General features: G+C 38.6%; 1 protein-coding gene across 1 annotated transcript in view; it reads left to right on the forward strand.

Moving 5' to 3' along the window:
- Nucleotides 1-13813, forward strand: part of Orc3 (origin recognition complex subunit 3) — a 114450-nt gene that overhangs the window by 10856 nt on the left and 89781 nt on the right. Inside the window, exons 2-4 of the mRNA XM_083127970.1 lie at nt 770-925; nt 5522-5819; nt 12190-12350. Of these exons, the coding sequence (XP_082984096.1) occupies nt 770-925; nt 5522-5819; nt 12190-12350 (615 nt within the window). The remainder of the gene's footprint in view (nt 1-769; nt 926-5521; nt 5820-12189; nt 12351-13813) is intronic.

Here is a 13813-nt window from a genome sequence, read left to right on the forward strand (position 1 = left end):
AGAAGAAATATTTTTTTCAATGAAAAACTCCAACCACAAGGCTGGTTAAGATGAAATTGAAGCTGTACTTTAACAAGAGATTTAGACTTTCTTTCATTATTAATTAAAAAAATTAATGCTTCTGACTTCAACCTGCTTGGGGATTGGCCAAATTACTTTATTTAATATTTTTCCAAATCTTAAAAACAACTCAATACAATTTTAGATTTCCAAATATTCAATTTTATCAAATATCAGTACGGTTATATAACTATGTAAATTTACTTACTGTAAAAAATAGCATAATTTCTTATGTTTTTTTCTTGACATTCTTGACTGGTAGACACCCTGGTACATACATTAGCTTTTAGCTTCGTGATGCTCGCACACACATGTATATCTTGCCTGGACTTATGTTCTTTGCTATTGTCTCTGCACACTTCGTGTTTGTGTTTGAGGGATGTCCTGTTTAAGATAGGATGTCTCCACTGGGTATTGAACCTAGGACCCCTTGATTACAATGCAAGAATGTTAACACTGTGCCATTGGGGAGGCCCATGTGCATTACCTTTGTGCATACACTTTCCACCTCATTTTTCCAACTCTTGAAACTAAACCTTACATGTTCTTAATTTAATTTTTACCGTGCCTGTTTTATTCCCGTAAATCACAAAATCAAAGAAATCTGGATTCCTTTCAAGGACCTCTTTTTTTACAGCATATTAAAAGTCTCTCATTTGAGTGTTTCCACATGCTTTCAATTTATTAGTTTCTTCTGTGTTGTTTCCAGGGATGCTTCCTTTTTAAGAAGAAGTCATCACCCAGGAAAAGGGTAGAGTCGCCAACTAAAAGAAGCAGATCAGTAGCTGAGACTGAAAGCCTCTCTTTTAATTTACGAGTGAATGCATACAAAAAGTTATGGGCATCTGTGGAAGAGGAACTGTCGGTAACTTAAGAGCTGATTTTTCTTTATACGTCTATTTTTTAAGGCATAAATCATTGACAATAGGAAAAATTGTGATTTACCTATCAGTATCAAATTTCAGTCACTCTTTCTCAAGACTGAATGCCATGTTGTGTATGCAAATTGTCAGATTGTTGAATTTTACCTTGTAAATAATAGATTAATAGAGTGATTATTGCATAAATTAGTGTGATAGTATTGTAGTCTGACAGGCATGCATGAGAAGAAAATACAGTACAATGTTTATATTAGACAATTTATACATTATCACAGTAATTTTAAATTACTGAAATATGTAGGTATGAGCAGAAGCTACTTGGTGGAGGCAACTGACACAGTGGTTCAGATCCAAATTTAAACTGTAGGTCCAGTCCCGATTAGCCTATATGTGCATAAAGTGGACTTTACAAATCAAACAATGAGCAGAAGCTCTGTATTATAATATTAATGTTTCATGTGTTTTTACTGGTTTTTGTTTTCCCGATTACAATTTTATGTATTTATGTGTTGCTTGCATCATGAGCACATTTTATGGAGGACATGAAGAAGACAAAAACTTTTTGCTCTTTAAGATCACATTTTGATTCTAAGAGCTCCTAATATCTGTCTGTATGTGTGTGTGTGTAAACTGTGGGTGGCATTTGAACCTGTGATCTCCCATTCTTGAGTAAAACTCTGTGCACATGCACCTTACAGATTGCTCAATAATTTTACTGGATGCAACTGTTTTAAAGTGCAATGTTGATTGTTAAAACAACCACCTGCCTGTAATGAGAATACATTACCCCCTCCCTCCATAGTTCATAGAAATTGTACATATTTGAAGAATCAGGGGAGGGGGGAAGAAACAGGTTAGTTTTCTGTCGTAAGCGAAATAATGGTCTTATTTCCTGCCATGTGGATACTGTACTGGACTTTACAACATGCTTTCTTTCATTTCATACATTTGACACTTCCATTCATCAAAGCATATGTTCTTCGTACCTTTTCATTTACATGTCCAGTAATGTTTTGCAATTACAATTTAATTTTCTGGAGTTTGTCAAGTGTTCACTCACTTGGTTTTCTCCCTTCCTGGTGCTTCATTTGAGTATTGTATGTACAAATGTAAGTACTCTGCAACATATTGTAAATTCAATTTTGTGTTGCCCTGTGTTTGTCCTTCTCTGTACTGAGTGCCTATTTACAGCACCAGCTTTTAATAGGTAAGGATATTTTAGTCCTCAGAGACTATAGTTTTAGATCGTGTTAAGAAATGAATGAATGAGTTTTCAACATTAAATAAGGAAATTTTTAACAGATATTTCATTATCTTGTTAAGAGGTCTGTACTTGATTTTGTTTTAGTTAAGGGGCACATCCCTGTATTGGGTGATGGGCAACTATAGCCTATGTGCTGAAGTGCCCATAATATTAAAATAAATCAATCATGTGAATTTATGTACAGGGAGGTTATTTCAGTCGTTCACCGCCAGCGTGTCGGCCGTTCGGCGGACTCTTCATGCAACAGGTCCCGGCAAATTGCGTTCAGGAAGTCCGTAACAGAAACCGCTTGTTTTGTAATGTTTCCACTTTTCACAATTACAGTTACAATTACAATTGAAATAAGCACGTACCTTGTCGCAAGGATGCTGTGTGTGTGTGGAAAAGGTGTCCTCCCAAATACAAATATTTCTGGCACCTTATTTCTGACATCTAATCTTAGATCAGTCATCGCTACTTTATCCTCAGTTGTCGCGACAGCGCCGGCAGCTTATCGGGGGTTGGGTGAGTTGTCAGCTGCGAGAGGGTGCTTCATACTGCACGTGTCGGCAGTGATGCCAACCGTAGGGACATGTCCCTAAGCATAGGGACTTTTCACTAAATTTCGCCCGCGTAGGAACGTAGGGACAGATTTTGCCAAATGAGGGAAAACGTAGGTACTTTTTTCAATCTTGGTAAATGACATTTTATGAATTAGTTTATCTGGATACTTTAGCGAAGAGGAGAAAAAAGAACTAACTAACAAATCTCCATCAGAATTTTGGAACATGTTATCGGTTACCAAAAACTTTCAAGGCAAGTTCCTTTTTGAAAACATTTCCACTCTCGCGAAAATAGTGCTAACATTGCCACATTCTAAAGCGGAAACGGAAAGAATATTTTCAATGTTAAGTGATACAAAAACAAAAAAGGGAAATAAAATGGGACCAGAATTGTTAAAGACTACAGGAAATACAGCATCACCAACCAACATCTATCTCTGCACAGCAGCAGCATGTATGACTTCAAATAACATAATCAACAGTAAACGACTCAACGTTATTCATTAGGGGTATGCGGGATCCTTTACTTTAAAAAGTCGTTAATTCTCGACGTTTTCTGCCTTGTAAGTTTCTGGAACTTATCGAAAATTGTAAGTTTTTATTCTAGAAATGCAAAAACAATCACTTAAAGTGAAAATGACTTGTAAAATTCGAGATTTCCAGTGCTTCGGGAAATTTCGAACATTTCCCGTCCTGAAAATTTTCCGACTTGGTCGGGAAATTGCAAATTTTTCAGTCCCGAATGTCGGGATTTAAAAAAATTACCGTCCCGATCCCGTCCCGACCCAAAAAATTCTGTCCCGCACACCCCTATTATTCATTAAGGCAAGAATTTACAATACCGGACCCTTCTGTAATTTCTATGCTACGTCTTATACTCACGAAATAATTATTCGTGATGATTTATCTCAAGTTAACATGTTGGGGTGAGGGGGAAAAAATGTTATTTAACATGTAGAAGTTGTAAAATAAGCATTTCAATTCTCGCAATGATTCTCCGTATACAAGTATGGTAGCCATATTTGTTGATATGAACAAATTACAATTAGTTACGCTGTCTACAGCGTTGCCACACTGTTGATTTCATACTTGGAGAGCATGGATTGTGTAAGAATAGCGGAAGAGAACAGTAAAAAAGTTGTTAATGTTATACAGATTGTTAGGTGGAGTGTGCAGGAGGGCTAATTAATAAACTTATTCATTTCAGTATATTGCCCAAAGAACGTGCTTACATGTGACAGCGACAATCACGATGTAGAACAACTGATTTGATTACAGGTAAATTTGGCAACATTACATCAATCATAAAATTGCAGGATACTAAAATGGCGTCTTCGATGATGTTAAAGTGCTACGAAAAAAATATTTTTTATCGGTTCGTAATCACAATTACCGCAAAACCATTCAGGAATAGCCCCACTGAGCATTCTCGGTAAGGTTAGGTTAAGTTAGGTTAGGCAAGGCAAACATAGTTAAAATTTGGGCTCGAAAAACGGGTAGCCCAACAAACCATTGACGGATAGCCCCACGAACCATTCAGGTACAAAAAAGGTAAAGTGTTCCCCTGTGCATAGCACCACGCCATGAAGGCGTATAGGGGGTGTGAGGGTAACGCCCCACACTTTCTTGATCCGGTCGTGAGTGGGGGTGATGTGATCAGCATCACGCCCCTGACCGCCTTTACCCCCCAGGGTTTCCCCCAGGTACCCATGTTATTCGACGCTGGGTAGGCGCCGGGGCCGCTTCCAGGTACGGTTAGGTTAAGTTAGGATAGGCAAATGTAAATTCGCTCCTTCATTAATTGTGGAAGCACCGAGCCACCGAGCAGAAAGATTTGGTAAGTAAATGTGTATATTTTATCTTCTGTTTTGCATGCTCATGAGGTGATAATTTTTTTAGTCGCTTTACTTGGCGTAGGGACATTTGGTCAGTTGTAGGGACATTTTGACTACGTCTGTAGGGACATTGCCGAAAAATGGTTAGCAACACTGTCGGCTACCAGACGTCAGTGTACGTTCATGTTCACTTCTGTTTGCGTTTATCAGTACACGTGTTGCTTATACTGTGTTATTGTAATGTGCTACTCATGGCCAGTGCTTTATTGTGTGTTAATTGTTATTCATTCATTAGTTATGTCGTTAAACAAATATAGTCTTGAACAGAGAGTTTTTATGTACGATAATTACGTGAAAACGAATTCTTGCAGAAAAGTGGTCAGGGAATTACGATAGACAGGATCTCTTGAACCTAAGAAACGTGTTGTATTGCTGTTAAAGGAGGTCATTTTCAACATCTCTTATAACACAGGAGGTTAGTGATCATCATTATTATTACTTTTAAATATCATTTTACGCTTTCGGTTTGCTTTATGCGCCGGGATGCTGTCTTCCCTTTCTGACAACTGACGATAAAGTAACGATGTCTAATCTAAGATTTTCTGTCAGAAATAAGGTGCCAGAAATATTTGTATTTGGGGGGACACCTTTTCCACACACACACAGCATCCTTGCGACAAGGTACGTGCTTATTTCAATTGTAATTGTAACTGTAATTGTGAAAAGTGGAAACATTACAAAACAAGCGGTTTCTGTTACGGACTTCCTGAACGCAATTTGCCGGGACCTGTTGCATGAAGAGTCCGCCGAACGGCCGACACGCTGGCGGTGAACGACTGAAATAACCTCCCTGTATTTATAACTAGTTATCTGGAAGTTGTGTGCGCATGTTTATATCGTGATTTAAATGCTATAGTATTTATGATTTTTTTATTGCAGGATATGAAGAAAGAAGTGTATGCAGGCTTATTTGAAGATGTTATTCATTATGTTCAAAATTCTTGGTGTGTGAAAGCTGAAACCATATCGTGTAGAGAGAATGCTAAAAAATCTTCCCGTTCCAAGAAAGATGATCCTGACATTCCAGAGGAACTGGCTGTGAATTTTACGTCTTTATCTTTCAAGGATTTGGAGAAAGAAGTATCAGGATCAAGAACCTCTGGAAATATCACTTCTGGTCCAGTGTCAATGTATCGTGATTCACAAGCTCCAATTCCTGTGGCTGTACTGCAAATAGGTAATTTTTAAATACTTTAATAACCCTATTATGTACTTTAGTATTATATGGACTACCTGACCTTGGAACCTAACCTAACCTAACTTCCAGTCAAGATAACACGAGAAATGGTTAGGCTAGGTTCCAAGAAAATAGACAGTCTGAAATCAGGTAGTCCGTATAATACTAAAGTACCCCCTATTATATCTCACACCGCGGCTTTGGGCTTAGGCTATGGGACTCACTGGCTTGATCCTCCCATGGGAAAGGTAAAGTTCCCCGTGCACTTTGCACCATGTCATGAGGCATATATAGGGGGTTGTGGTGGTAGGACCCCACACATTCTATCATCTCGGCCATGTTGAAGGTGATGTGATTAGCACCATGCTCTGGTCACCCCCCCCCCTCCTTGGGCACCCATTTAATTGAGGCTAGGTGAACCCCATAGATGCTTTATGTGGGGACAATAAGGTCGGAAAAATTCCGACCTTAGATCACCCATCCCTGAAATCGTACCTGGATTTCCTGCATGGCTGTCAGATCAGATGTCCTACCGACTAGACCACCATGGCTCCACCTGGGGGAAAGGGGAACAACTTTTCTCCTGAGATTTTGGCCAGTGTATGGGACCGTTGGCCACCCATAAGGAAATTGGGGAGCTACAGATGAGTAGCGTAACCTGGTCACTTCAACCTACAGTAAGGAATGGAGGTTCTTTGCACTGACTAAACTAGTGATGGGTCGTTCGGGAACGAGTCGTTCAAAAGTAACGACTCTCTCTTGTGAGCGGTGAACGACTCGTTCACCAGAATTGAACGACACGTTCAAAGAGTCGTATGTGTGCCACGACTCCTCCGCCCACCAAGCAACTATTATTCCATTATTCCCTCTCCTTTCCACGAATTTTGCGAGGAAGGCGCATGCCCAAGTGTATACTCGCCTGGCGGCCGGAATTTTTTAAAGAAAGCAAGTCGATTCTGCGGGCAGCAAATGGGGACTGGAGAGGAGAGGGAGGGGGGGGGGTCCTCTCTGTTCCTTTTCCCTACCCCTAGTTGAGTAAAGCTGGCTGAAACGTGCCGTGTACGATGAGAGGGGAAGGAGCATGCTCGCGAGTCGACTCTTTCCTTCGTTCAAAGAGTCGTGGCACACTTTAGCGACTCTTTGAACGAAGGAAAGAGTCGACTCGCGAGCTCGCGACTCGCGAGTGTTGTTTGCAGAGAGAGAGAGCGCGCAACCTCAGCCCATGACGGGCAGCGAAGAACAGCCAACAAATTTGTCCTGTAGTTTCAAGTTCGGCCAAACCATTAGCGCTAAAATTACAAGAAATTAAATGTTAGTAAAAAATATTAGGGGAGTCTTGTAAAGATTTTGGGAAGGTGTTAGGCAGAGACCTCTTGATTACAATATTCGGATTAGCCTATTTGAGTTGTTATTGTTTAAGTCCACTTTATGTGCAGATAGTCGGGACTGGACCTACAGTTTAAAGTGGGATCCGAACCTCCACTTTGTATTGAACACGGTACCCCTTGATTACCGGCGACGTTATAACTACGCCATCGGGGAGACCCGATTAGCCTATTGGAGCATAAAAGTGGACTTATAACATTTTTTGCCAAGCAAACCATTTTAATACATGACAGCGTTAACCACTATGCTATTAAAGTGAATCAGAAAAGGGAGGCAGTAATTTATAATTTGCAACACAAAATACTTAGTGTGGAAAGCGATTGTTACTTTTAATTATTTTCTAAAGTGCCGGCCTCCATGGTGGAGTGGTTAGTACACCTCATTACTCATCCTGATCTTCGCGATTACCCCAAAAAAGTGACAGAAAGGCGAAGTAAAATAAACCAAATCAATCAACCAATCATTATTTTCTAAAGCAAGATCAAAGACAATAAACACCTTTTGTTTTATGTTACTCCAAATCCAAAAATGACGTAATACAAGCAGCAAGCACAAGTTTTAAAACAAAAATTATAACTTACAATTTTTTATATTCAGTTAAGAATTACCTAATAGAACAAACCACATGATAATGAATTAATTATAAGTGGACTCGTGAAATGAAGGTCTTTTTATATTTGAATACTACATTATGTTCTGTTTTTCTGATTTTTTAATAAAGAACCTGAGAGACAAACACACGCTCACACACGCAGTTATACATAATTTCTTATAATCCGATCTATAATAGATATTCAATTTGTTATAACATTAATTTAATATATTTTGTGTAATACAAGGAACAAATTTGAAATTATGCGGGGAACGGTGGGGATTTCCCCTCTAACGATCATATCATGCAATTTCCCTCTCTTTCTCTCTGTATGCATGTGTACATACATATACTTATATATTATACACGTGAGATTAGAAGATTAAAATTTAAATCACATTGAAATGATAACGTTATTAGAGACGAATCACAAATTTACACCAATAGAAACACAGCATTATATACAAAATAAAAGTAAAACACAAATGAAAAGCAAAGATAAATATGAAAATTCAGTGCGCAAATTCATTGCAAAACAAAAATGCAATCAATAAAATTAATATTGACAAAACTAACTCAAGTATTCTATAATATATGCCGGCGTGGTTAGCACATCAAGGGTCTCGAGAAATATAGTTTAAGGGATGTAAGGGATGATCCTTCCACGTAGTACACCCAATTGTCAACCTCAGTTCCACATAGTACACCCTGGACTGCATTTTGCAGACTAACGAGGCTCTGGCATCTATACCTACGGCCAGTATAATTTTCGTAGGAATGTGTGTGTGTGTGTGTTGTCCTGTGTTTTGTCCTTATGTGTGCAGAGTGCCTTTACAGCCTCAGTTTTTACCGGTCAGATTATTTTAATATTTTAGTTACTACAGGACATTACAGTTATGTTATTTTAGTTCTGGTAAGGGGCTGGATCCCGTATAAAGTGAAGGGTGCAAAATAGCCTAAGTGACGCACACAAAATTTTAAATTCATATTCAATCATAGCCTTTAGTATAAAACAGAGATGTGATGGGGAGGGCCGGCCCCCGTGGCAGAGTGGTTAGCACATCGCGGCACGAGGGCAGGGAATCCTGAGGCCGATATTCGGTGGAAACACATAGCGGCTCGGGATACCACTTTTGCCCAGGCTTTGCTCTTCTGCCACTTTGGCTAATCGCGAACATGAAAATCAGTGATGATATAATGAAATTGATGAAGTGACACTCAATTCCGAGATTCCTCTTAGCGCACTGTTCTAACCACTCCTCCACAGAGGCGACTGAAATTGTTGGAAGTGAATCAGTTTCACAAGTAGCAGGGCATTACAAAATCGCAATGAAAACAGGGCCAACCCTTCCAAAGTTGGTGAGATGATGAGAGACACTCTGTGTAAAATGTACTGTCCGAGAATCTCGTCTCATTGGAGTAACGATACCGATTTATGCTTTGAAATCGATAAGCGAACAAGACCTGACAGGTGTTTTTAACTTGAAATCAAATCACGAACAAGATATGCATTCTCATTCACGAGTTGAAACGATGTGCCAAGTCATCTTGTCTCACCACGATACTCGATCGAGTTGCTCTTCCGCTTCGTGCACATGTAAACCTTTTAATTTACACGTTCAATTTTATTTATCCAAGAAAACAAATCTGTTAACATGAGAATGAACAGAAGAAATAAGCTACTAGTTATTTTCCCATTAAGGAACAAACAAATTTTAAAATGCTATAATTTCTTATAAATTAGCATGCAGTAATTATATTTTATAATTTATTAATTCAGTTTTAATATTTTAACTGCCTAACATGCTTTGTTGTATTTTATGCATCTTTTATACCTAATTACTTAGTATTGACAGCGAGGATGAATGAATTTTACGTACAGATAAGCTAATCGGGACTGGATCTACAGTTTAAAGTGGGATCCACCAGGTATCGTTACAAGGCAACGACGGAGGATGGATGGTGATTAGAGTAATTGACAAGAGGTTAAATACAGATTACCACTCATCTCAGGGCTGGGGTTCGAACCCGGAACTTTCGGTGTCAATAGGCTTACTTTGAGGAGGGCGACACCACTTATCTGTCACTCCAAGATTATTTCAAGCTGGCCAACATAGAAACCAAGAAACAAAGAACATGCACCATGAAGTATGTTTTATTTATGTTATTCAGCCATCCTTTCATTCCTTGTTAAATCCTGGTAAGGAAATCGCTTCCTGTCTCGGATTCGATCCTCTGTGGAGGCACCTTGCCCAGTGATTTAGACCCCCAGTTTAAAATGTAGCTTCAATCCCGAGCATAAAGTGAACTTTAAACATTGTCTGACAAAATCGTTTTCATATGACGTGAAATATTTCATTAACATTAACGTGTAAATATTTTACTAATAAAAACAGCATTAAAGAATAAATATAGAAGTTTAATCATAAATCTCATCGTACATGATACTGCAAAAAAGCTTTTATTGAATGACTGCAGAATTAGGAACAACTACGTAAGATGGACATGGGTCATGTTCACGAGTGATATAAACAGCTGTTGGCCATCTGCGGTGAGCCTACGTGTTAAGGTGTTTTACTAGTAGAAAGCAACATTAAAAAAAAATACATACGTATAATTTGGCCCGCTTTATAGAAATTCGATCATACATTATCATATTGGCAGAAACTTATATTGAATGACTGTAGAACAACAAAAACATGGATATGGGATGGACATGGATAATGTTCAAGAGCACAGCTGTTAGCCATCCGCGGAGAGCGAGCGGGTGGATCCTACCTTAAATTGTAGATCCAGTCTGCTGGCGAGACTGCCGCCGCCGCGCCTTGTGTAAGAGAGCTCGCGACTCGCGAGCGAACGATGAGTGAGGAGAAGAGTCGCTAAGGCGAGCGAGTCGTTAAGGTGCTTAATGACTCTTCGTGCCGACTCGCGAGTCGTGAACGAATGATGGGGAAAGAGTCGTGGGACTGTGCTGTGACTCTTCGTGCTGTTTCAAGAGTCGTGAACGAGCGATGCTCGTGGAAATGCAAGCATGTGTCGCAGCGCAGATCTGGAGTGCATTTTGTTGCGATATTAAAACCAGTGATCGAATGCAAAAAAGGAAGAATATGTAAATGCACGTTATTACTAATAAAAGGTTGATATAATTATATAGCATTTCTGTGTATGCTATCGTACTGCATAATTTGCATTATCCGCAGCATGAAATGTAAACTGAAACAAGATACAAATATAGAAAATCTCACTCATGAGGCAGAGTAATGAAAACAAGTATGTGTATAAAAAAAAGTATAAATTTTGTTTGTGTGTGTGTGTGTTTACTGTTTACACATATATGTATATCCACACACATACAGAATCGTATTTGCATTTTTCTTATTTTATGCCGCTTTTCTTCAAATTTTAAGTAATCGCGACGATGAGGATGATGCGTGATGATATAGATGAAGGGACACTCGTAAAGAATATCCTTGCCCAGACCGGGACTAGATCCCGGGAACTTCTGTGGCAAGATCAAATGTCGATTACTTCAGAATCTTGGCCATCTAGTCGGCTACACGCACACACACATACACAAAAATGCAATACAATTTATTAATCTTGAAGGACGTACGTTGTGTTCGTTTACTTAAATACAATCATCTGCTTCAACACCACCTACCCCCTTCCCCCTCTTCAGGCATGTGTTTCGAGAAAAAGAAGCTTGGCGACTCTTTTGAACGACTCATTTGAACGACTCTTCTCAGTGAGCGAGCGCTCATGAGTCGACTCGCACAAATGAACGGCTTGAACCCATCACTAGACTAAACACCGTAACTGGTTTGGAAGATCACCCACTTGTACTTAGTCATGTGGAAGTGATACCCTCGCTCTCGAAGGCTTTTTCACTATGCATTATTATTGTTATTATTAACTCTATTATATTAATCAATTTTAGTGTTGGAGTGATGTTGAGTAATATCCTTAAATATTTATTTTTCACCTTGTTATTCATCTGAGGATAGTTTATTTACTTATTTTGAGATTATGTGTAAGTAGAGTTCAAGGTTTTCAACTGTAGCAGAGATTAACATGGATACTTATAACACAGACAGGATGAACGGACAGAATACACTGCAACTGCATTATACTCGCTGCAGTCACCACCCAGCTGATAGACTGTTCACACTATTCACTGATGTAGTGCCCTTGAAACAATCACATTTCTGCCACAATGTGGCAGCACCAATCTCACATACGTCTGTCGAATGCAGTGTTTTTCCTTAACCGCTTAAAATTGTATTGCCAATTGCATGAAATGTGCTGATCACAATTATTACTAGGTGACCAGCTAATATTTCATTGTGGTGATAGCATTTACCTTTGTAACTTATTTATTGCTTTAATTTTTAGGAATGAACATATCAGACCATTCAGCTCTTTACAATTATATAATTACCCAGTTGAAGGAGGAAGTTAGTCCGTACATTGCAGTTTTACGATCTAAAGACTGTGGAACTATTCAAGCAATGATGGGAAAAATAGTGATGCAGTTTATGTCCACCAAATTGGACGTAAGTATTAACCCATCCACATACCATTTAAATGCCAAATTTTTTGCTATGAAATACCATTTAAATTTGGCCATCTCCCGTGATGGTTGCACAGCAAGACAAAATGTCAAATATTGTGTAAACTATCCAAGCAATTTATGTAAAAAAATTATATGTTGAAGTGAAAGTACAGTAATAAGTATGAACATATGCAGTTTACTTGAAAAATAAATAGAAACTCACCTAATAGTTTTGATCACACACATCTGTCCATTTCCATTCCTCAACCTTTTGTTTTTTCCTGCCACAGCCACCTCTTCCTCACTTTCACTACTTTCACTAACACAAAATGAATCGCTGTGTTCATCTCCACTTCCAAAATCCACATTTTCCTCTTCATCGCTATCGAAAAGCAACTTTTCAATCACAGAATCTTCTACAACATTCTTACGTGGCATGTTTGCAAGACGTAACAAATGAAGGTTTGTTTACATGAGAAATTACTGAACAAAACACGCTTGAAATGGAAAAACTTAGCAGCATGCCAGAGAGTTTCATTCAAAAACTAGAAAGTGAAGCCCAGAGAAATTATAACTATAGAATTGATCATGTTTCTCAAAGATGCAACAAATTTTATTAAAAGGGCCTCCCCGATGGTATAGTGGAAATGTCGTCACTTTGAATTTCAAGGGCTCCTGAGATTGATACCCAGTGGAGGCAAATTGCACAATGGCTTAGATCCCACTTAAAACTGTAGGTCCAGTCCCGATTAGCTTATTTGTGAATAAAGTGGACTTAGGATACAAACTCGAATTTTATTAAATATTTCTGAATTTTGTGTACCTGCTTACAACGGATTATGCCTCTATTATAGTTTAAATTACAAAATAAATGTGTGACAGAAAATTTGTAACTTTACTTCTGTTTGGCCTGTGAAGTTAAAAAAGAGAAAATTGAACTTTGCATGGCCTTTCCGTGACTACAAACATGATAGAACTTCTTATTTATTAGACCTAATTATTCACAAACAACTATGACTGTTTCTGGGTCACATTTCTTCTAAGCTCTAGGTCCCACGATATTACACTGAAAAGTAAAGCCTTATAATTACAGAACAATTGATCAACGCTTTTTAACTCGTGTATTTTTGCAACCTTTCGTTTGCATATTGTGTGTGACACAAATCTATTTGCACAAGAATTCCACCCTTGTTGGTTTCTGCATGAAGACGTTGCAAATTTTCCCCACCATTTCAGTGTGTTTTGAGACTAGAATGAATTTCTGAGCATTCATCTGTAGATCAGTGCAAGTCTTAAACAAATGTGCAGGCAGAGAGGGCATGAAATGTGAGTCTTTGGCTTTTTGTGTCTGTTTAGATAATGCATTCATTGCTACTGATATCCTTCTTGCTGAAGAAAAAACGTGGCCAACAAAAAGTTTAACTTAGGACACCCTGTTAACCACTTGGGCTTCCATTCATTGAA

This window comes from Lepisma saccharinum, chromosome 1 (genome assembly GCF_977018435.1).
Source record: "Lepisma saccharinum chromosome 1, izLepSacc3.1, whole genome shotgun sequence".
Taxonomy (NCBI): Eukaryota; Metazoa; Arthropoda; class Insecta; order Zygentoma; family Lepismatidae; genus Lepisma; species Lepisma saccharinum.